Here is a 26,437-nt window from a genome sequence, read left to right as displayed (position 1 = left end):
TGATGTGTTAACGAATAGAGGGAAAAGGCAGAAAAAGGTAGTATGGGAGAGCCAAAATGTTGCCTTCATGACGTCCTCCATGCAGGAGTGATTAAGGTAGGCCCAGGAGATAGCAACGGCTTGAACCTCATGGGCTTTAAGTTTCATAAAGGAAAGCTCTTGATCAGTAAGAGACTAGTACACTCTTTTAATCGTCGTGACAATCCATCATAAGACACTGGCTGCTGAAATGTCTATGGTACCCTTGAGAGGGAGGAAAAGATGCTTCCTGCCCTTTCTCTTTATCTGTATGCCTTAAGATAAAAACAAAGTGCTCTCAGGGGATATAAAAATCTATCTGTATCATCCACAGCACAAATTCAACTGAAGTGGGGGATTTCTATCTGTAGTGGAGTTATAGAAGGCAATTGATTTTTGGCTAAATGTCCATGGTTAACAAAGGAGGGAAACCAAATCATAATTCTCATTAAACCAGAGACAGCCAGTGCTGATAGATAAGGCGTGAATCTCACCTTGTCTTTGCATGGAAGTGATGGTGGGTAGAAACAATGTCTTGAGAGTGAGGTCCTGAAATGAAGTCTCACTCAATGGTTCTGAGGGGGGTTTCTTTCCAGTTAATGAACATAAAATGCAAGACATAATATACTTACATGGTTCCCACACTTTTCTAAAGATAAATTTCCTGGTCAATTCCAGGGTTTTCTCAGGATGAAATTAATTTTTTCAAGGTTTACATATTACCATTACTGAATGGGATTAAAGAACATTTTAGATTATAAATTTAAGGATGGTTCTCTTTCAAGACTCTCCAAAACATCTAAGCCAGAAAAGATGATCATGTACAAAACCACAAAATGTCACACGAAACAAGTTTAATTAAATTCCTACAAATTGGCATGTAAAGTCATTTCAAGGTGCAAAATGAAAATTTTGACTTTATCTTGCTGACCTGCATTATATTGCACAGTGGGAGCAAAATAATGAACAGAAATTAGTTTTGTTCCTTTCAAACCTTTAAATCTAAAGAATCCTATAGCAATATATATATATATATATATATATATATATATATATATATATATATATATATATATATATATATATATATACACACACACATTTTATAGAAAGTAAACATTTCCTATTACAGTATATAAAAAAACAATAAACGTCAATAATTAGAATCATGTCTTGTAATGAAAAGAGTTTATCCCTGAATTTATCTGTGCTAATAAAATCCCAAACAAGATTTTCCAATCAACCTTAAGACGATCTGGTTAAAAATCCATCATTTAAAAAACATTTTCAAAAGGGTTGATTTAAATTTTGACAAAAGACCCTCAAAATTATAAACTGTTGTATAAACAAGGACTGAATTTTCAGTAAAATCAACTTGTCTTGTAATTTGTTAAACCAATCCCCAAATCTGTATTGATAAAGGGGCTCGAATCATTCTTTATAATAGAAGGGGCGACAATTTCTCATTTCAGCTCTGAGATTCAACAATTTGGGCCGCAAATTTGGTTTGAAACAAATATCAGTCCGTTTTCTAATCTGGGTTTCCTCTGAATATTCCAACTCCATTTTTCATATTTGGACATTTAGGATGGGGTATGGGGTCCTTGCAATTGTCAAAACATCGAAAATTTGGAATTTGGTGCCACCGTGTGGTAGCGATATATGGTAGTCGTTTACCAGCTGGCCTAGAAAAATTACACTTGTGTTATATCGGACTGCTCCAGTGGCCTAGAGGTTAGAGCGCCCGCCTCAGAGGTCATGGGTTCGATCCCTGGCCAAGTCATACCAAAGACTTTCAAAAATGGTACTGACAGCTGCCTCGCTGGGCATTCAGCATTAAGAGGTTAGTGTTAGGACTGGTCGGCATGGTGTCAGGATAATATGACTGGGTGGGACATCATGCTACATGTCTGTGGCATGATGCCCCAGTGCTAGATATCACTATAAACTGCCATACTGCAGACATAGTAGTGATATGACTGATATTTTTTTTAAAGCTATGTTAAAAATCCAAATCACATCACATCCCAACACTTATGTTATATCGACTTATACCTGCATGAAATCGATAGGAAAATGATTTTTTTTCTCAGAAATAGCAAGAATTATAATCTTTGTGTCTTTAATCCACTGACAGACTAGATGTAACTATGGCATTGAAAAAATCTGACCCGGTACTCGCCATTTTCGTTACTAGTCACTTCACAAAGCTCAAATGATGACATTGGAAGTTCATTCGTCACATGATATCAACAACAAACTCCATTTTGATGTTGTTGTATAGAAATTCAGTTACGGTATATTAAATGAAAGTCAGATACATTTTGTAAAAACTGGCAATCTGGCCAGTCTGACTTATCAAGCATTTCAACATGGTAGGCCCGTGATACAACAAAACTCCAGAAGTTGTTCACGGAATATATAAATATGGAAAGTGTTGTGTTCTTTCATTATTGTATTTTTATTACAACCAGTATAAGACTTTCATTTAATATTTTTTTATTTTTTCTCTACAACATTTGAAAATATGGGTTGTTAGATATGTGCACTCATGCCACTAGCAATGCAAATCGCAAGTACCAGGTCACATTTCATCAATGCCATAGTTTTATCTTGTCTTTTAGCAAATTAAAGACATAATGATTTTAATACTCATAATTTCTGAGAAAGTAAGTAATTTTGAAATCGATTTCATACAGTAAGCGGCTATGGTTTGCCACCACTATGTTGGTCTTTTGTGACGTTAGACTGGTTTTCATACCTTCCACATAAGGAAAGATACGGATATTGAGTTGACTTTGAAAATAAAATTCTGCTAGACGAATCTAATCCACTGAGCATTTGGACTGACTCAGCATATATGTTTATTGCAAGCACCCAAATGATCATACTGCACCTTCCGAATATTCTAGTTAGAACTCGATAAATTTAACTCATGATCAGTGTAGCTACGACTCAGTTACGTGATTATTTTGGGTGTCAAGTGGTGGCAGAAAATTTCTGGGTTCTTCATGACTTTAATAGATAATTGTGAAATTCCAGTACTTTTCATGGTCGGGAAAAAAATTATAATTTTTCACGTCTTTTTCCCCCGATTTCTTGTTAGTGTGGGAACCCTGTACTTAATAAGATTGGCAAGGTGGTGCAAATCAGAACCAATTGCCATGCTTGAGAGAATTTAAGTGTGTTTGCCATGGCAGCTCTATAGCCCTTGACAGTCGATTTTAAGTATCTTTTGTTCTCAAAGAATAACAAAAGGAAATCAAAAATAGAAGTTACTGAGGGACAGCTGGGATCAACATATTTCCTACTAAATGAATCACACAAGAGTCTCCACATCGCATCATAAACCTTGGATGTCGAATTTTTACTGGCCTGCATGATGCAATTGACTTGGTCAGAAAAATTGTTCTAGGGGATTGATCACTTGAGATGAGTTAAGCGTGAAGGTGGAGAATGTGTGGGCCATTGAGTAGGACCGATCCCTGTTGTTGTGACAGAAGATTGCACCTGTGAGGATGAGACCTGGATCAAGCAATTACCAGGTCTAGAAGATTGTTGAACCACGAGTGCTGGGGCCATAGTGGGGCTATGAGAATGATGGAAGCAGAGAAGTTCTGTCTCATTTGCTGAAAGGGTGGGAAGGCATATGCAAACAATCGATCCTACTGGAGATGAAGGCACCCACCATCCAAGCTTCTTGATCCAGGACAGGGGAAACATACCAGGGAAATCTGTTGTTGAGCCTGGTTGCAATTAGATCCACTATAGGTCTTCCCCCCCCCCGTGAAAAGTGACTGCAACAGAGCAGTGAAGACTCTGTGAGGATGGCTTTGCCCATTGTAGATAGACTGTTTCCTACAAGTTTCTTGCTAAAAATGTGGCAAACTCTGAGTGTTATATTCTCCAAGGTGGCCCAGAGGAGGAGGTTCAAGCCTTCCACAAAGAGTAGGGGCATGTTTGCCTCCTAGACTTTGGAGATTAGCTACAACGATTGTGTTGTCGGAGGAGACTATGTCACACTGATCCCTTAGTGTGCTGAAGCACCCTTGCAATGCTCAGTATACCTCTTTCATTTCTAGGATGTTGATGTAGAAGGATGATTCAGAAAGGGTCCAAAGGCCCTGTAGAATTATGCTCTCCAGCTCTAAATGAGCACACCAACTGGAATCTGACACATCAGTGAACAGATAGGAGTGGGGGTCAGGTGCATGCATGGGGAATCCAATCATGAATACATCCAATTCATCCACCATTTCAATGGTGATGAAGTTTTGGTACTAGAAAGATAGATGATAGAGAATCTCTGTGATGTTGCCACCTGGTGAAAAGGAGGAACTGTAGAGGTCACATATAAAGATTTCCTAATAGAACCAAGTTGGCAGTGATGTTCAAGGTTCCCGGAAGGTACAGATGCAGTTGAGCAAAGAAGTTTTTGCAAGTAGTTCCTCTAATAGAGCCAGGATTTAATCTATCTGATCCAGTGAAACGTGGACTAAGTTCTAATTTGCAAGGAAATTAAGCCCCACATATACAAAGTCTTACAATGGAATGAGTTCAGTTTCTTGAGGTTGGGCAAAAGGCCCAGTTAAGTTACCACAAACAGCGGAACAGTTCCTGATGAAGGGATTGGAGGTAAAAATTCTGGGTACAGAAGAAATTATAAACGGTAAGACCAAAAGTTGAAAATCCTCCTGGTCTTAGCAAAATCAGAGATATTTATGGTGAGCAAGAAATATGTGGATGCATAGATAGGCATCCTGAAGGCTGATGGAGACTGCCCAATCAGACGGATGAAGTGCATTTCTGATTGAGGAGGTGGTTTCCGTCTTGAAAGTTTTTTCCAGAAGGAAATTGTTTAAAGTTCAGAGGTCAACTATAATGAGAAACTTTCCACTTTTCTTGCAAACCAGAAAGAAACAACAACAGCAGGCAGGTGACTGATCATTCAGAACCCTCTCGACTGCCCCTTTCTGAAAAAGCTTGACAAGCGTCAGAAAAGAGGCCTTGGGGAGCACTCAATGGGAACATCTGGGAGAAGGATGTGCAGCAGTAGAGGGCTCAAGTTGCTACAGATCTTTTCCAAGTAGGAAAGGATCTTTTTATTATCAGAAGACCAAACCTCCTCTTCCACATCCAAAAGAGACTAAGGAGCAGGTGTAAAAGCAGGCATCAATAGTGCTTCTTCAACATGAACTCATTAGAGTCTACTAGAATGGAGACAGCATCAGTGAGGACACTCTGGGCTTGGAGTGTGGGCATCGTTAAGTCCCTCAGTTGTGGAGAGGGCATAAGATCACTAAGCCCTGTACTTTAACATGGTGAGTGTGGGCTGAAGGAATAGCATTTATAGAGGAGAGATGATAATGTCTCTGTCCTGGAAGAAATGTAGCCTCCTGATTTGTCTCCACCTGGTGATGAGGTGACAGTGGAACATGCACTGCAGTATCACCTCTGCTATGAGGGCAGGGTCCAAAAGAATTAGGGGAAATACAAGACCAAGGACCCTGCAACTGAAGATCTCACATCCCATAGTTCAATGGGGAAATAGGAAAGGGGTGATACCAATCTGATCCCCTAATCTAGTCTGAGCCTACTGGTTAGACTCCCAGTGTTGTTCATAATAAGCTGGTGTGGGTGGAGAGGTGGAAACTCAGTCCAAACCCTATCCTTGTACTGTGAAGCCATAATGTGATTATCAGAGGTTACAGGATTGTCGACTGATGCACCACTCAAAAAGGAGTGGTACTGATCCCTCCATGGGGATGGCATTACTCACTACCTCTAAAGGGGTGGGAGCAGTGCATCTCCTCCATTTGGGGAAGTGAACTGTATGAGAAGACAACTGCATTTCCTTCTCCATGTGAGGTTGTGATCTTCCACGTGATGAGTGGTGCACATCTTCCATAACGGAAGGCAGCGACATGCTACTAGATGTCCAATGTATCTCCTTCACAACAGGAGGTAGCAACATGCTTCTGGTTAGAAGACCCAAGGTTCTTGCATAGTCCAGTAAGGTCTGTAAGAGTGAAACTGGAAAATTCTGATGAGGATAAAGGATGAAGTTCTTCTTTCGCTGATATCTGCAGGCTATGATTTACAAAAATGGACAATAATTTTTTTTTTCCTTGTGCATTTTGAATATTTAATGCAGTCTGGATGATTGTCCCAAGAAAACTTCTTATGGCCACACTTTCCCCCCAGACTGTGTTGACATTATTCTATAGTAACTAAAAAAATTACAATTTATGTATGTATGGATAGATGGATGTGTGTGTGTGTGTGTGTGTGTATATATATATATATATATATATATATATATATATATATATATATATATATATATATATATATATATATATATATATAATGTGTGTGTGTGTCTGTGTGTGTGTGTGTAACTCACCTTGTTTGTATGTAGTGCATATGGAGTACACTTCTGTGTTCTCTATGTATGTACTAAACAGTTTTACAGTGTTTACCTGTTGTTTTTCCATGTAAGAAAGAGACTTCTCAGTTCTGTGTAACAAAATTTATTGATTAAAGGAAGCAGACATAATTACAATAGCAATGTGAAAAGAAAATTCGAGGTATTGAATAAAAATAATATAGATACTGTATTCAATGTCAATCTAGACAGAAGAACATGTAGCCTCTATTTAGCAAGCTGTCATTCCTGCATAAAACTTACTGGTACCTAGATATATTTGATAAAGGTAGTAAAGTGTACCTGACCCCTGTGAGTGTACATAAAGTAACCCCAAGTCCCTGAAGAAACCGAATACCAGAGTGAAAAGATTGCCATGTATGACTTGGAAAATGAACAGATCATGCAACACAATTAGAGAAATAATTGTAGAGGCCAGGCTGCAAATGAGGTTAAAAAAACTGCTACAAGCAAATTTTCTCTGGTGAATTGTTGACACACATCTGATACTACAATGTCCTTGGAAAAGATAAACTATCTGTGCTCGTTTTGCACATGACAAACCAAGGACAAGGCGAGTTGCATGCATGAATTGCATCATACTGACAATTCTTCACTCCATAGGAGGTTGTATTCACATCAAACAGGTGGTGGATTTTTTGGCATGAAAAGCAAAGGTAAACAATAGCTATGGGTAAGCTATTGCTACTATTAAATCTAAAATCACAAAGAGAAATAAAATTGTAGAAAGAGAAAAAAGGGGAGAAAGAGAGAAAAAAATGCAAACACAAATGCAAGGTCAATTTAATAAAGACAAAGAAGAAAGGCAAATGCAACTGCAGAAAGATGCAACTTAGGGAGAGAGAAAGAGAAGACAGGCATAAGCAAATGCAAACAGAAAAAGAAGAGACAAGCAAATGCAGAAAGAAAAAGAAATGCAACTTAAATTAAAAGAATTAGAACTGGCAAGCAAAAAGCACACTGCTCAAACAAGTTCAAGTTTTGATGTTACCAAATATATTAGGTTAGAGCCCCTTTTTAAAGAAAAAGACGTAGATCAATATTTTCCTTATTTTGAGAAAATTGTTGAAAATTTGAAATGGCCAAGAGAACACTGGCCTTTATTATTACAAAGAGTACTAACTGGTAAAGCTCGTGAAGTCTGCACTTTGCTGTCTGATGTTGTTAAAGAATGTATCTTGAAGGGTTTAAAGTTGATACCTGAGGCATATCATTTATGGTTTAGGAACTGTGAAAAATAAACTGGACATACCAATGTTGAATGTGCATGGGAAAAAGAACAATTATTTGATAGGTGGTGCTCAACTAAGAAGGTTGATCAAGATATTGATAACCTCAGAATGATCATATTACATGAAGAGTTTAAAACCCAAAAGCCTACATTATCTGCAAAATGTTAAATATGCCAATTCCTCTGAATCATGCTGAATCCTGAAAGATATTGGTAATAAACATCATTGGCTTCCGTTAAAACCAGATAATATTGACGTTTCATCATATTATCAATCAAGTAATTTCTTCCTCAAAATGAGAAACCCTGCCATTTTTCACTTGTATGAATTAATCCAATCTTGAACAGCAACATCCATGGGTGAACCAATTTCTGTAGAAAGCTAGCACACAAGATTTGATAAGTCATTGTTGTAAGCATAAGCAGCTAACATCTCATAATCAGATTGTCTTCTGGCCAAATTCACCCTTCATTGTACACTGTAGCAACCTTGCTAATCATCAATATTCACCTGAGCCTTATTTGCATCTAATGGACATTTTGTTTCCTTTCTTGTGTTTTTACACAATTTGGTGTTCCCAAATCTATCCAGTCAAATCAAGGGTCAAATTTTACATCTGGAATTTTCTAGCAGGTTATGCATGAATTAGGCATTCAACAATTTCAATCTTCTGCCTATCACCCTGAAAGCCAAGGGGCTTTAGAAAGATTTTATCAAACTTTGAAGAACATGATTCAGTCATATTGCTTCGATACAGGAAATGATTGGTACGAGGGTGTTCATTTGCTGTTGTTTGCTGTTAGGAAATTAGTTCAAGAATCATTAGCTTGAAGTCCTTTTGAACTAGTTTTGGACATACTGTCTGTGGTCCACTGAAGTTATTAAATGAAAAACTTCTTTCAATCGAAGATTCAGAAATTAATTTTCTACACTATGTCTCTAATTTCAAATATAACTTGTCAAGGGCCTGTGACCTAGCAAGAACTAATCTTCACTCTACTCAGTCAAAACTGAAGTTAATGTATGACAGAAATACAAAAGAAAGGCATTTTCACCTGGTGACAGAGTTCTGGCTCTCCATACATCAAAATCCTCTTCAGACTAAGTATTATGGTCTTTAAACAGTTGAAAACAAAGTGACTTCAATGATATCATTAACACAACTGAGAGGCAAAAACAGAAACAACTTTGTCATATAAATGTTAAAGGAGTCTGTTGATAGAAATAGCCTTGTTAATCATTCAGTCAATTTAGTTGTGCTTGTCCCCCCCAGTCAGGACTTAAAAAATGGCATGCAACTGGACTGTATTGTCTTTAATGTAACTAATGTTTGGAATTCAGAAATGCTGAGTAACTCGGACCAAAACTTTCACATCTACAGCCACAAGAAAAAAAAAAGAGAACTAAAACAGTTATTATGTGAATATAAGCACTTTTTTCCCCAGATGTTTCAACACAAGCAAATAAAATCTACCATGACACTGACATTGTTGATTCTACATCTGTGAAACAGCATCCTTACAGGAAGAACCCCCTCAAACATTAATGTTTAAAAAAAGAGGAAATTCAATATTTGCTGGAGAGTGATTTAATAGAACAAAGTAAAAGTAACTGGAGTTCACCATGCATTCTAGTGCCGAAACCTGATAATATTTTTCCCATAGGTACTGACTGTAGAAATGTGAACAGAGTCAACAAAACAGATTCAATTCCAATGACTGCACTGACAAAATTGGAAATACAAAATATGTCACCAAGTTTAACCTTTTGCATGGATTCTGGCAAATTCCATTATGGAAAGAAAACAGGAAATATTTGCCATTCATAAATCCGGATGAACTATATGAATATATAGTGATGCCATGTGGTATATAAAGTTTGGCTTCATGCATAATTACATCTGGTCCAGATAATTATGATGCATACATCAATAATTCATCATCTACAATGATACAGGGAAAGATCACTTGGAAAACATTCAGAAAGTCTTTAATCAACTCAGTGATGCAAATCTGACAATTAATATATCTAAAAGTGAATTTTGCCATGTTGTGTTACATTTTTAAGACATATTGTGGGACACAATCAAGTTAAACCTCTAGAAGATAAGGTCAAGGCTATCTCTGAATTCCCTAAGCCTATCGGTAAATGCAACTGATACAATTTTTAGGCATGGTGTGGTATTATTGGAAACTTTGCTCCAATTTTTCCATATCTGCTGAACCTCTGATTATCTTGTTGAGTAAGAAAACCAAGTTTCATAGGTCTGGAAAATACCAGGAGGCTTTTGATAAATTAAAGGCCATAGTTAAGAGTTAACCAGTTCTTTAAGTTCCATATATCAGTCGATCATTTAAAAGGTCTGCTGGCTCCAGTGGCCTAGTGGTTAGAGCATCCACCTCGGAATGTTGTTTTTTTAAATGTTTTTGCAACATTTTGAAGTGTATATTAGCTCAGCTCCTTCCCCAATTATTGTCTTCAGTGATCATAACCTCCTTATCTAACAAAATGAAAACTAAAAATAAGAGATTATTAAGGTCGAGTTTGATGTTGCAGAAATACAGCACTGACATCAGGCACATCAAGGGAAATGATAATCTAACTGTTGTTGTTGTTGTTCTAGGGTTTAACGCCATTTTTCAGCACAATATAGGCTATACATGGCGGCGCAGTATAACTGGTGGAGGAAGAACCCTGGAAAACCCAGGGAAGAACCACCAACCCACGAGAAGCTACTGGCAGGCTTTCCCATGTACCCATGCTATCTGAGCCTTGGACTTGACCCCACGCAAATAGAGGTGAGATGGCAGTGATCCGGAACAGTGAGCACTTTAGACCACTCAGCCACTCTGGGCCCCAATCTAACTGTAGATGCACTTTCAAGTGTATAGAAGTAATATATTGCTTTGTGTATATTTTGTGTAATTTTAGTTGTCTGTAGATTTGACTAATATGTAAAAGAAAGTTTTATGTATAAATCTTTCTTTTTCATTATGATGGGAGGTGTTGTTTATATTTAATTCGTATTGTGTGATTAATCTTTATCCATAAATTGAGGGTAGGAGTTAGGTCGATATTTCAAAATCATATTTTGTAAATACATTTACTTAGGTTTGACTTGTAGATAAAGCCTTGATTCTGACTTAGAATTTTCTAGAAAAGAATTATGTTTACAGTTTGATGGAAATTTCCATTAGATGACAGATTAGTGGGGATCTACATAGGATTGCTATAACTTAGAATTTTCTGGAAATGAACTTTTGACTCTCACTCTGGTTCTTATATTGTGACTTAGGTTTTAATCTAAGGGACAAGTAAACAGAAATTCCTCATTCCTATTTTAACAACTAAAGTGGAATCATCTTATTGTTGTGTTAAATTTTTATTTGACAGGATTTATTTAGGTAAATTATTTAACAGAATTACAAAGTGCTCTTTGAATTTAGGACTAAATCACTATTTTGGGATTATTATGAACTCATTCAAGGACTTTTGGATTGTATCTTTGTGATGCATCAAGTCTGGTAGCAGAAAAACACTGTTTAAGGCTACTGACACTTCAGCACATTTAAAGTTGGAATTTATTTGGAATACCACTGAAATTCATTTGGAATACTCTATACTTCTGGACTTGTGATAGAATTTGTAGCACTATATGCGATTTAATTCATAATACTGTAAGTGCTTTTTTAAATTTTCACTTTGTATTTTAGGGAAATAAATCATCTGTTGAATTTTGCAACACTTTTGGTTTTTACTCTGTTCTGTTGCTTAGTCATAACACAATGTCCAAAATCTTGTTCAAAACCAATTATTACAAAATACTAAAACATTTCCATATTTTTCTATTATTTTCAATTTCTGGGTGGGTATGTTAAATAGCTTGCCAGTAACTTCCCATGGCCAGAGGCTCTTCCCAGGCTCTTCCTGATCCAAATATACTAGCCACCATGTATGGCCTATCATGTGCTGAAAATGGCATTAAACTGAACAAATCCAAACCAATAAAAAATGAATGCTTGAAACAAATTATCTGATAAAAAGAAATTATTTAAGAAATAATTAAAAAAGAGATTATACATGGGCTCTTTTTATCACAACTCAAAGCCAAGAATAAAATTTTGCTTAGTGACTTCGTCACCATTAACACATTAACCCCTGGAGGTTTTTGTTGTTTTCGCCTGAAATTCGAGTAGGAAACACATTTTGAAAGCTATTTCTGAATACATCTGAAAACACCAACTTCCAGGTGATCTTCCAATAACATACTGCCTAGTTGTGTTATAAGTTAGAAACATCATTTTTCATTGGCTATTTGGCTCACGCAAGAGCATAAGGGTAAAAGTTGGAATTTTTTTAAAAACATTTTTTGTGTGTGTTTAACAGGCCTATTATTTTCGTATCGAGACCACTCTTTTATCCAAATGCCCATCTTATCCTACTTTTTGCAAAGGTTCATCTGTCTGTTTGCAGTTCATACTGGTTTGCCTTAGATCTGAGACCAAAAAGTCTAAAATCCAGACACAAAATCGGATTCCGACCACGGGTGAATTTTGGGTAGAAATAAATCTGGTCCAAAAAATGAGGTTTTTCCCTCTGTATTTTGTAGTGCAACTAGAAATTCCAGATTATTTGGTATCATTGTAAAGCCACATCTGTCTTACTTTCTATAATACCACCCACGTTAGTGTATCATGCATGACCATGACGCTACAGAGCTTGGCAGTAGGCTACTACCTCCTGCCACATTAACTTGTCGCCTGGGGTTAATGTTAAGGTGTATTTACCAGATTCACTTGTAGATACTGTTGTAAAACTGTAAGAGCTTTCATTTTCATTGGGCTCTTCGTTTTTTGCCATTTCTGCATGCTCTGGAACTAAACTGTCCTCTTGGTCCTTCTCTATTAAATTGCTACAGTTGTTACCTGCAGAATACATACATGTATTTTTCATTCATTTTTCATGAAAAATTATTTAACCTAACAGAATAGGTCAGTGAAACTCTAACATCTACTTGACTAAAGCAAATTATACTGACCTAATTATATTTAACCTCAAGTGTTTTATCATAAACAATTGATACAATAATACCTGATGCTACACACATTTAAGGACATATCAAAGATAGATTTTGGGGTTTTATAATGCTTACTATCAACGTTAAATTTCTACAGCACCAACTCAAAACATATCAAACATTTACTCATCTTTACTAGCCAAGTCCCTTCTACATATTCGATTTCGAATTAAACCACATTCTTGACACTGTTAGCAAGCAGCTTGCAGATAATTGCCATTCAATCCATCACATAGCAGCCAACAAATGAATTTGATCCCAATATTCTATTTTTGGAATGTACATCTGTATTTCACAATTTTAGTTTTAATGTACCTAATTTAAACAGTTTTATGTGTAGATTTAAGCTGAACATTGGTGTTTTCATCAGGTCTACAAACTCTGAAAAACCTCAGACTATGATGCTTTGAACTAGACAGACTTTTGCCAGTAAAAATACTGAATTAGAAATTTTGATTAATGATACTTTAACTTAGCATGTTGATAAGAATCTTGACTGGAGTAGGCAAGCTGGTTAGGTTACACTGCACATTAAGTTCCAGAATCTATCTAATATGCATACATTCTCCAGCTTTTGGACTACTCCTGCACACTTTGGGGAAACACCTGCTAGTTAACTGCTCTCTCCAATTATAATGTGGTACTTGGAATCCAAAAATGCATTATGTACCAAATCATGGTGTGTGTGATCTGTGTGTGTGTGTGGGTGGGGTCACAAAACAATGGACACTAATCAAACATATGAGTTTGTGTAAATTGCATATTTTGTATTACTTCATGGAACATGTAATTTTTGAAAACTGATATTGTCAAATAATGTTTTAAAAAGGAATTAATGATATAGTATAATAAAGCTTCATGTTCATACATGTAATTCTACTGGCAATAGGTCACAAATACTGTTTTAAAGACTGTATACTGCACATACCATTTTATCGTTAAAATCTACCACTTTTAAAAATTAAACAGTAAATGTACTTAAAATTTTCTTTTTTTTATATAAAGAAACCCCAAAACATTGTATTTTTTTGCATTCTATCAACACAATAAAGGAACCCGTCAAAACCTGTCTACTGGGGACCAGAAATGTTCCACCAGTGTGATGACTAATGCAATGATGCGTGGTTGAATAATCAGATTAAAATTATGAATAGTCGACATGTGTGCACAGGAAGCTGTTAATTGATTACCTATTATTTTAAATGTTTAAGGCTAAATGTTGGTTGGTTCTTGAGGCATTATAAGCAATAAAGGGATCAAAAGTGGTCCAAGATGGCATCTGGGTCTTAAATTACAAAAATAGACCAAACTTTGGCAGAGGGGAGATCAAATGAAGAGAATGACATTTTTTTTATATTTTAAATTGGGTGAGCATTTTGATTTTGTATCTTGTTTAATTGGTATTGTATTGTTCATGATGTTTTATGAGGAATATTTTTAATATGCCTGTACTGAATATTTGCTTCATATTCGCTTCTGCCCTGAATAGTTTATTTAATGAGGTATTTGTATTCGGCAAAATAGTATGATGCAGCCAAATATGAGCAGTACAATGAGGTCAACCTTCATGAACAGCAGACTCATTGTTATCAGACAAGAGTAGCACAATTGATAATGACAACCAGTTGAACAAATTTCTGAATAAGCCTTGTATCCACAGATATATTGATCCAGTATCATAGTGGCAGACCAATGCTGACAAGTTTCCTTTACTCTTTTCTTGCACCCAAGGTTATCTAGCAGCACCTCCATCAAGCGTCCCAAGTGAAAGTCTATTCAGTGCTGCTGGCAACACCTTGTCAGACAAAAGATGTTTTCTATTAGCCGACACTGTTGCGGGACTCTTTTTAAAAATTGTTTTTTTAAAGCTAATGTAATCTTCATGCAGCAGTAACTGTTGGGTTGCTTTTGAAAGAAACTGAATGATGTTCCACCATGTTCATTATACTTTAAGCAATTTGAATGCACAAAGTAATAGAAATAACAAACTTACACTCATATAATCCACCTGAAATCTACTAATGTCAGAAACATGTCCTAATCCAAGTAGCACTCTTATGTCTGCATGATTTATATCCCATTTTCCATACTTGCTCACATTTACTTGTTGATTACAGACAGAATAACATTCCTTCACATCTACTTGATGTATCCAATGATTTTACTTTGTTTTAGACCTGCTCATTCCAGTTGTTCTTCCTGGACTTCTCTGCTGAAAGATTATATTTCCCAGTTCACTATTTATCCAAATGATTTAAGTGAACATTTTCTGCCTTACCAGTAATTCACTTGTCAATACTGCTAATACAATAATCAAGTTGCTGCTTACTGGTACTCTTAAATCTAAATGATTTCACAACAAAATCACACTAAATTTTCTTAATGGACTTATAGTTCATTAGGACTCTTTATTACAAACTGCATTTTAGTTGGGGAGAGCTGTATGGACAGGATCCATGAACTTCAGAAGAGGGCAACAAGTATAACCTTGTAACTATCACATGACACACTAGTGAAACTCTTTTCTCCAACTTAAAATTACTGAAATTTAAGTACTAACTTAACTAAATTACTACTAACTGACATTAAAGATGTTCAAAGTAACAAAATTCATGGTAAAATAGTATATGATGCATCTCCAGGTTAATTATAAGCAACATTTTAACATCATGGATACAAAACTGACTGTGTGCCTACTCTGGTGCTATCATATGGAATGAATTTTGAAAAAATTATGTCAGAAACAACTGTTTTTTAAAGGTAAAACTGAATATTTGCAACAGGTGCCAGGTACACATTGATCAACAAGTTTTATACTCCTCTGTTTCTAAGTGCACTGATTTATTGAATTAGTTTTTGAAATAACATTTGATAAATTTTCAAGAGAATATGTAAATCATGACTTGTAAATATCATGAATTCTTTTAAATGCATCTAAAAATTTCCTTCTATGTCTTGGAAGCCTCAGGGGATAATAGTTAACTGTGACTGAGTTACTCTGATCAGATAAAGTTTAAACAGCAGTATTATTATTGACAAGTGCTTAAAATCATGAAGCATTGAATTTATTCATGTCTTCTTACTGTTGCTATAGATTACTGTCATCTTATCTGCTTCAAAAACTCTGAAATGGGAACAAGGAACAGAAATACTGGCCAATAGTATCCCATTAGACTTGACCAAATAGATACCAAACTTTGGAGTTCTTTTACAAAACTAATGTGTCCTTGAACATCACTGTCTTATCAAAATATTTAATTTTGTTTTGAAAAGCTTTTCCTAACTTAAAGTTCCTTTGATAAGCTATGTATAGTTTGTATGTAAAACACCACTGTCGATAATCTGAATTCAATAAAAATGTCACATGATGTCACCAAAAATAAAACAGAGAACATCAGAAACCTGCAACTGATAAATTTCAAAGACAAATAATGAATACATTTTAAATAAAATATATATTTTAAAGAAAACGAAATGGAACACATGCAAAAACAATCTTAACTGAAAATTTACCAAAACACTTGCTTTTATTAGGATCTTGAGAAGTTTCCTGGTCCCTTGAATACAGCAACTGTAAATGTATTATCGATTCACACACTCATAGGTGAGTTAACTGTCAGAACATGCAAACAACTATAAAAAAAATCTAGTAGTACAACAATTCCAACAGCTGCCAGATACAGACTCACATTTCATCTAGCCAATGAATAAGGGATTATGTACTCCAAAACTCTGCAAGTCTAAACTGTATTTATATTTTTTTGTATGTTTGTTGTTGTTCTTGTGGGCTTAATGCCATTTTTCAGTACAAGGTATGCTATACATGGTGGCCAGTTAATGGAAGAAGTCGTGAATATCACAGGAAGAACCACCAACCCACGGAAGCTACTGACAAGCTTTTTCACATACCCACATTGGCTTAGTAAGAGATTCAAACCCATGTGGACAGAGCTGAGATGGCAATGATTGATAAAGGTGAACACTTAAAACCCCTCAGCCACCTGGGGTGCAATGTATATTTATATAAGCATAGTACCATTAAATGTCTGCAGAACTACCATAGGACTCTAAGATATCAGTCATTCAATTATTTTTAAAATCAACAAGTTGCACCAAAGTGTCAAGACAACAGGAGTCCAAGTGGCTGATAAAAGTTGACAAGTATCTATTGTAATATTATGCACTGAAGGCTGAATGGCAAATTAATAGTACTTTATTTTGAAAATTAAAAATAAACCCAAAAATTGTTCTTATTATTTCTATTCTGGCAAACTCAAGAGTCACTCATCCTGAGCATATCTCCCAGTGCCCAAAAGACAACAGTTAGAAATGAATCAACATAAGAAGCTGAAGAGGATCTGGTAAATAAACAGAATATTTTGGCAAGATCTTTCCACAGAAAATTGTATTTCTCAATAACTTCAAATTAGTTCAAACAATATACTTATTTCTAGAAAAGTTGATCATACAAGTCCTTTTCTGCTGAGACAAAATTCACTCCAATCTGGATCATTTCATGCATTATGTATATTTAATTTGCATTATTTGTTGGCTTTTCTTAATGTTATATACATCTGTAATTTGTACTTGTCCTTCTCCACAATCAAGTTCATGTCGTACCTGACCAGAGACATTTATTTTGTAAACATAATGCATAGCTAATATTCTGGATGAGTGTGGATTAAATATTCAGATCATTATCAATGAAGGTAAATATATTTATATGAATCTGAGTCTACAACATGGTTTTCCAGTTAGAAATTTCTAAACTTGTTGACAACTTGTAATGTTTTATAGAAGAAAATGGCCTACATCCTGGCTCTATTACTGTGTCTTAGTTTTTTATATAGTGTTGATTACCTGAAAAATTACTCATTCTTACCCTAACATCTTAAGCAGAATCATCCTTATTGTAGTGTTTTTTTATTTGGGTGGAGTTATTAATTCAAATTATTATTCATTGGAAATACAAAGTGCTCATCAATAATATTCTTGGACTGGAACATTTATGTGAAATTATAGGGAATTCAGACAAGGACATTTTGGATTATATTTCTGTGATACATCAAAAGATTGTTAGCACATAATCACACTCCAGGCCATTGGAACATAACAATGTTCGAGACTACAGGCACATCAACACATTCAACATTGGGATTTAATTGGAATACCACTGGAATTTAGTTGGAACTTCATACCGTTTGGAATTGGGATAGAACGTTTAGGACTATTTGGGATTTAATTCACAATACTGTGAATTCTTTTTATATTTTCACTTTGTATTCTTAGGGAAATTAATTATTTGTTGAATATTACAAAACTTGTTAGTTTTTCACTCTTTTCTGTTAATGAGTTTAAGACCATAAAGTCATAACAATATGGCATTCTTCTTTATTGATGTGATGGATATTAACATAAGGTTTGAATTTACATATTTTTCAGTAAACTTACAATCTGAATTATCAGTTTCTTCCAATGTGGCTTTCCAATTCATACACATAAATGTGTAATCTTTAGCGAAGCTTATACAACACTGACACTGATCTACATAATTTTGATTGACTTTCAGTTAAGCTTAATTGCTGTATATTAGTTACCTTACAATGTTCTCTACAAAGTTTACATAAACTTGTGAATGTAAACTCCAAATTCAACAACATAGAGACAAAAACACATCAACTGATTTATTCAGTCTTGAACTATTGATTCATATTCTTTGCCATTTGAGAGATTTTCTGAAGTGAAACTAGAAATGGAGAACTTTCAGTGTGATGGAATAATCTATTTTACATGGGATTATAGAATATTCATCTTCTGAGGTGTTGACTTTTTTGCTGGTTTTCTTTTTATCTAAATGTGTTTGAAACATCTTTTTTCAATTCTGCAGCAAAGAGTTGGGTGCTAATTCATCAAAATGCTTTTCAAGTTCAAGTCTGGGAAAAGGAGTTAACTGTTATGTATCCTTCACAGTTATAATCAGGATAAGGTGTCAATTCTTTTTACTAAAATCACACTTTCATTATCAACCAATTCTGGCCAACCAATGCCAGACAAACTCTATTTTATGTTCACACATTTTAGACCAGTTCCCATTCTTCCACATCATTAGTAAGGCTAATTGTTATATATGTATTTCCACTCTTGATACCAAAATGTTTCTCAAATTCTGTCATAAATACATACAGAATTGTAATTCTGAAATCGTTTTATTTAGCTTGTTTTCATTTTTTTTATTTATACAGAAATAAATCTGGTGTGCATTTGTCAGGTAGTTTTAATTATCACTGACTAGTTGAGGGTTAGACATTGAACAGAGAGATTAGTAATAAAAGTATAGTGGATATTTTGGAAAATACACATAAAATTGTGACTCTAATACATGTACATGTTCTTTCTTGTGGCTGGATATGTATTAAGAAAATTAGGCAAGTAATGCCTATTTTTCATTCATTATCCTACCTAAAAAGTTGGAAAGAAATGCTTCTTTTACTTCATGTAATACATCATATGAGCTACCTATACCTTGTTATTGGTGTGTGTGTGCAAGATTAAAAATTATCTTCCTGTTTGTTTTCAGACACCAAATTAAAGAATTTGATGTCTTTGGACAATAAAATGTAATTATTTTCTGCCATCCAAAAACACAAAAAATAAAGTATCATCAGGTATAGCAACATATCATTCGTAAAAATAAATACAGCTCCTCAAGTGAGAAAAGTATACAAGTTCATTTTACATGGTCCAATCAATCAAATGACAAAAATTAAGGCCAACAGTGAAACATCCTGTCAGTCAAAGGTGTATATAATCCAATAGTTTACCCCATACAGAGGCTATCTTTGCAAACAAAGACCAACAATGACGAAGCCATTATACAACCAACAGAAATACAAATTGGAAGAAAATAATAAAATAAAATATCTCAAAAGAAATTTAAAACATCTTCCTCATATGTAGGGAATAAATACCAGAAGACTTAAATGTGAAAGGTAAAATGCTAGTTCTGGTGCAATAACAATCTTGGGGGCCATAAAAATGTATGACTTCACTTAGTTCACAAAAATAGTGATCAATATTGGAGGAAATAATACCAGTATGGGGACTGACCTTGAACTTTTAACAGAACTTTAAGATCATCTACTAGATTTTCAAAAACCATGATTGTCATGTGGCACTGAGTGAGATGGCCATTGGAGAGTGAGGGTCAAGTGATGTATTATCGGTATGGAAAGAGAGACAATGTCCATCTCCCAGTGGAGTAGAAAAGTCAGCAAAGAACACAAATGCTGTCATAATCATTGCCTAGTCCTATAGCCATATAAAAAATTCAAGCACTATTTTAAACCCAAAGCAAGTCAAAATGGTAACAAGCACTGTGAAAGTGTCCCAAGAGGTATCAAGGGTAATTGAAAAGTTCAGAATATTTTGTTACAACTTTTTTGTTCTTTGAACCTGTCAATAAATTAAATGTTGATCGATATATAAAGTTCTGTAAAATGATATGCAGCTGCAAATGCAGCACCCAGTCACTTAGAGATATATGGGTGTGACGTAAAATGAGTAAATGAAAAGGTTGTGAGAGGACAGCTCTATGAGCAAAGAGCATATTGTAAACTGCGAGTGTTCTTCGAGTACTCTCTAACTTACATCAGGGCTGACCTGAATAAAATTTATGGATGGAATTCTGTCATATCCTCAGCAGCATGCTATGGGTAAATGGTGCCTGGGGGCCAGTGGTGTAAATGGCATCTAGGGCTACAATGATGGCCCAAAGGGCCAGAATATGGGGCCTAAAGGGAGGAAGCTGGGGGAGAGGTCTTGGGTGGAGCATTGTGAGCACCTGCTGTGAGCTCCCCAAGTGAGGCCCAGGGCAGAGCCCTGACTGCCAATGATTTTTCTGCAATTAAATGCCATTGACGAAAGCTGCCATTTGAATTATATTTTGTATTGGCCATAAATATTTTGTTGCACAAGCAAATCAGGTGCAAGAAACCAGAATTTTCCACCATCTTAGAAATTTTCACTTAAACTGCATGTGTGAACTTTGACAATTATATTATCAAGCATATAAACATGAGATAATATCAGGTGAATATATTCCAAATTTCATTTATATATCTCTCACAAATGGTGTTAGTGGAATGGAATTCACAAGATAACCTCACTTCCATGGCACAAGTCAGTATCTTAAAGTGTGTTCAATTAACTGAAAAAAGTTAAGTGAAACCCAATTTTGGTGTGTTACAAGGCAAATCCTTTGATAAACTTACACTGCATTTTTGGTGGCAAAAGGTTAAAAGGCATCGACACTAAAGCACAGACACAACCATTATACTCAAAATCCTGGAAAAAAATGCTATGGTGATACAGTTTCTGATTTGTGAAATGTTTTCACTCTGAGATGCACTAGTCTCTCATTACAATTTTGGTAGGAATAAGTGTAAAGGCACTGAAATTAGAGCCCATACATAACTGTAGATCAATCTGTATTAAATAATAATAATAACAATAATAATAATGAGGACTTTGTATAGCGCCTAATCTTTAGAAGCTCTAAGCGCTTTACATTAGACAACACCTATAAGATAAAAAACATATAATAATATTATTACAAAAACAAACACCATGAAATCAGAAAAACATTAAGAAAATAAAAAACATGCTGAGAATATTTCAGGTAGGAATCATTATTAGGTCTTTAAGTTTGTTCTTGCTGTCAAAATAAGTGAGTTTTGAGAGCCCTCTTGAATGTGATCACTGTGTCTTTGTGTCTAAGTTCAGTGGGCAATTCATTCCATGTTGCTGGGCCCTGGTATGCAAAAGAATGCTGTCCATATGACATTGTTTTCAATGTGGGAATAATGGGTATATGATTGTCAGAAGAGGAGCGTAAGTATCTTGCTGGTGTGTACACATGGGTGAGATCGGATAGGTATGTTGGACTAGAGTCCAACAGTGAAACGTAGCACAGAGAACAAATTTTGTGTTTGATTCTGGATCGAATGGATAGCCAGTGTAGGGTACAGAGCAGCGGGGAGGTGTGCTTTGATCATGGTACTCTAAGTATGATCTGAGCAGCTGTGTTTTGAACTTTTTGAAGTTTCTGGAGTAGATACTGAGATGAACCAGACAGAATTGAGTTTCAATAGTCCAGTCTTGAAAGTAATAATGAACACACAAGTGTTTTAGTGGCATCAACTGAAAGATATTTGCGAATTGAGCTGATGCGTCTCAGCTCAAGATATGCAGCCTTGCATATGTTCATGACATGTTGGTGCAATGTGAGAGTACTGTCTAGAGTAACACCTAGGTTTTGTACTGATTGTGTGAATTTAATGTTGGCGTTGCTGATATTTATTGTTTGAGGTAAACGATGTGAATGAGAAAGACTTTGTGTTGTGATCAGAATGGCCTCAGTTTTATGATCATTCATTTGCAGCTTGTTACATGTCATCCATGATTTCACATCAGAAATGCACTTCTCTACACCTTGGATGGTAGCATTAACTTCAGTTGGGTGGCTAGATTTGTATATTTGGGTGTCATCAGCATGAGACACTGGATGATGATCTATGACACTTGAGAGCGACTGAGTGTACAGAATGAAGAGAACAGGTCCAAGAACAGACCCCTGTAGAACACCACAACATAGATCAACTGGGCTGGAGTGTATTCCATTTGCAGATACAATTTGTGTCCTGTTGACCAAGTAGGACTTGAACCACAGTAAGGCTGTATCATGAATGCCAAATACATGCTGGAGACAGTGAAGTAATATATCATGGTCTATTGTGTCAAATGCTGCAGACAAATCAAGGAGGGTGAGGACTGTAATCTTTCCACTATCCAACGCAGAGAGAATGTCATTAACTACTTTTAGAAGAGTAGTTGACTTGAAAAATCTTGAAAAGTAAGTCTATGTGACAAAGTGTAAGTTTGATGTCAGTTCGTAGAGAAGGTACAGCCAAGATATGGTGGATGACCATAATTTTAAAGCAATTTTTTAAAAAAAGAGCCTCAAAGGTAGCTCACAGTGATTCAGTTTTGGTGCGCAATACATGTTCATCTTACAATGCACAATCAATGGAAGTTCAGTGACAACAGGTGAAAAGTGCTGATATTACAGAATAGGTGCAATTTTTAATAAATCTTGAAGAATATGTCATAGCAACCCAGTTTTATTGAAGGATAAAATGTCCCAAGATGCACATTAACTGATAGGTAAAGGTGTAATAATATAGAAATTACAGCAAGGACAGAAAAGATGGACACAAATTTTAAGTAATTTTGAAGAAAAAAAGATCCTGGAAATAGGCCACATGTAGCAACAGTTATGGTGTGCAGCATGCTTCTATCACAAGATGTATTTCTGGTATAAATGTGGTGGCAATAAGTGAAAAGTATTGGAATTAGGGCCTGGACATAACTTAACCAATATGTAATAAATCTGATGGATGGAAGCAGAGACTGATGGATAAAATGAATCCTATCTAGCCAGATATGACAAGAAATGTTGTACTGCGGTACTTCTGATATGTACCACAGTAAGCAGATGTTATATTAGGGCCTGACAAATATAATGTTCTGTGGCAGGGGCTCAAGACCTTTTTGAAACTTTCCATCTGTCAATAACTGGAAAAATATCTTGCGCTGATTTATAGCAAAATCACACCAAATTATATCCATTGCATTATTTGAACAAAATAATAAATATCTTGAGATAAAAGAAAATAAAATATCTCTGCTCAAAAGAAAATTGCAGCCCACCCCTGAGAATGTCAATTGGTTAGTACCTTATAGTAGATGAATTTGCTAGGTGTCTGTTGATTGTTGACTGTAATCTAAACTGTAACTAAAATCGGATAATTCAGCTTACACTATAGCTGACACCCAGTAAAAGACATTGTGCTGAAATCAGAGACTTTGCAGATACAAATGGAAAGAGTTGACACTGAAGTCTACAATTTCTAACTATACTATTGTTATATAATAGGCAAGGAAACTCTGAGTGGGATGCTAACACTCGCGTAAGATATTTACTGGGTAGGGCCAGTAACTGACAACAAACTTACTCAACAAATGAAAAAATATTTAGTTTACATGAGAAACTGCTCTCCTGAAAATCTTTGGATGATTTGCAGTTTTAGATAGGAATACATAGACTTAACACATTATTATACACTAGTAAATAACTAAAATATAACATTTTTGTTTTCATTCCTAAATTTTTCCAAAAGTTTGATCTGCTCTTAATATTGTTCATAGTATCCCATCTGCCACCAAATTAAACATGTGATTAAAGGATCATAAATATAATCTTATTTGTAATGTTCAAATTAACTTGTGACAAATACAACTGTTTGTACAAAAAAATAAAAGTTTTGATTTTTTTTCTCATTAAAAATGAAAACATCCTATTAATATAATTCAATTTTTAACAAGATTACTCAGGAATTTCCATACATTTCTTAGTGACAGAAACAACTGAAGTACCAGTACAGTGAAAAAGTATCGTGGTACTACCACCTGGAAAAAAATAGTGTTAAACCAGTATACAAGTAATATGCACACCTCTACTATATACTCCCTACTTCTTATAGCAGGTTGTACAAATACAATGGGACAAATTTTGTATTTTATATTTCTTGTTCTATTTTCAAGGGTAAAACTTCTACTAACTGGCTCCTCTTCATGATGCATAGCAGATCTGGATAACTTCCCCTCCAACACTGTTTGTTTGAAATAATGCTGAAACAGAAGTATGATATTGGGAATAAAAGAATAAAATTTTGTTACTGAAAGATATTCTGATCAATGACTTTATTATTAAGATATCAGAAAGTGAGGGGTATAGAAGATACAAGATCTACACTAACAGGACCTACTTCCAATTAAATATGTGAGTAAATCTGACACATACTGGAATTAGATAATGTTCCAACATATGTTTAAAAAAATCCAAAGCAAAATACTGGCCTAAAATTCCCCATGTCCCTACGGCAGAAGAATAAAGTTTTATTTGATGACTTTGAGATCATATGGTCTTCTGTCCCTTTATCTGTCAAAGATTTGCTATACAGATACCCCAAGATACTTAGAAGATTCCTTAAAATAATTATTTTAAAAGTGTCCATTTGAGCTTTGATCATTGTAACTAATTCCCCTCTTCTAGCATGGGTACTGTTATGGATTCCATTCAAAAACTGTTTGACTTTTGAATCTTGTTTTATCACACCTACTTGAATTATTTCACTTAACTGTACCTCATGGCCAGTGATAACCAATTATAATATGATTGTACCTCATTAAATACCCCAATTTTGTATTCCAAAGCACTAGTATGACACAGCCTTGTTGGAACATCCCTCAGTTAGAAAGCTAAGTCCTCACCTTTAATGTGGTATACTTTTATGGGACCTATGAACATCATTAAAAAAGAGGGTTTGGTCTGGTGTGGTGTTTTATGGCACTGAAGGTTATATTGTGCTGAAGCAGGTACATGTAAAGTGCCATGCCTATGGATGCACCATGGTATTTGATTCAATGGTGGGAAGTCAATCTGCAACGTTCTGATCACAAGTGTCCAATGCCTTAGCTCTGTATGTTAGATTTCATCTATATCTTGTTCATGAATCTAACAAGAGTCCCTAGAATTGACTGATCTTCCATGAGTTGTAAAGAATTCCCTGAATCCAAAATAAGTCCATTTCTTTGGTCTTTGTATTCTTTTTAAATGCTGAGTATCAAAACCCTTTGATATAGGCCATTCCAGTAAAATATGAATGTGACCCAGGGAAGGCACTTTCAACATGAGGTAGTCACCCAGAGATGCAATTTAGAATTTTGGCTCATTTATATGTTAACTCTGAGTAAGCCTGCATAAACTAGCAGATATTGTTTTTAAACTCTGACTTAACTGGGTACCTTGTATGTTTACACTGAACTGTCTTATTCTTAAAAAGCTCTAAACATACTAAATTTAGTAGCTAAAATATATTTTTTTTTAACGTTTTAATTAATATGTCCACAACAATTACCTTAACAGCAGTGCAAAATGTTTTATCATGGCCTTGGACCTTGAACCTATTATCATCAATAAAAGATCACTGAACTTAATTGTGAATTTCAAGATGTATCCAATTGCTTAGTTTGGTTAAAGACATAACTATTTATTTTTGGCAACAAAAAATAACTGAACTGGCAGTATTCAACATATTTTTTTCTGATATGTTCACAAACTTTTGTGCTTGCTTGTGTTATGCTCACAAACCAGAACAGCTAATACCCAAGTTACGACCTTTGACCTTTAAAATCTATGTCGGAGTGATGACTAACAACTTTTTTATTAGATGCATGTCTTGTCAAAATTCGCTTGCAAATCTGCAAATCACCATATTTGATGAAGGATAAGAATGTAAGCAGTGACCACTGATTTGACATAAAGGTCAACTACAACAACAACAACAACAATAATAATAATAATAATAATAATAATGACTTTATTTAAAGAAGAAGCTCATTTGGTCAAGTGATCAATCTTCCATGAGGCCTGCTACAGTGACATTTGTATAAATGTATACATATATAATGCACAATTTTTACAAGATGAGGTGTCTTTAGACAACAAATGCTATTCAAAACTAGACAATTGATCTACTGTTA

The 26,437-nt window shown here is 35.1% G+C and overlaps 1 protein-coding gene across 6 annotated transcripts in view; it reads right to left on the bottom strand.

The window, feature by feature from the left end:
- Window positions 1–26,437, bottom strand: part of LOC149803274 (uncharacterized) — a 386,506-nt gene that overhangs the window by 60,369 nt on the left and 299,700 nt on the right. For 3 of the 6 annotated variants that reach the window (XM_089952942.1, XM_089952946.1, XM_089952947.1), the window contains 3 exons: window positions 24,455–24,523; window positions 16,289–16,346; window positions 12,486–12,623 (listed from right to left, as the gene is read on the bottom strand). In XM_089952942.1, coding sequence (XP_089809068.1) covers window positions 12,486–12,623; window positions 16,289–16,346; window positions 24,455–24,523 — 265 coding nt within the window. The remainder of the gene's footprint in view (window positions 1–12,485; window positions 12,624–16,288; window positions 16,347–24,454; window positions 24,524–26,437) is intronic. The other 3 variants (XM_089952943.1, XM_089952944.1, XM_089952945.1) reach the window with 3 other exon arrangements.

The sequence above is a fragment of the Sinohyriopsis cumingii genome, chromosome 3 (assembly GCF_028554795.1).
Source record: "Sinohyriopsis cumingii isolate HCF-2022 chromosome 3, ASM2855479v2, whole genome shotgun sequence".
In the NCBI taxonomy this organism is placed as follows: domain Eukaryota; kingdom Metazoa; phylum Mollusca; class Bivalvia; order Unionida; family Unionidae; genus Sinohyriopsis; species Sinohyriopsis cumingii.
Note: the sequence above shows the minus strand (reverse complement) of the source record. Positions and strands in the feature narration are given on the sequence as shown.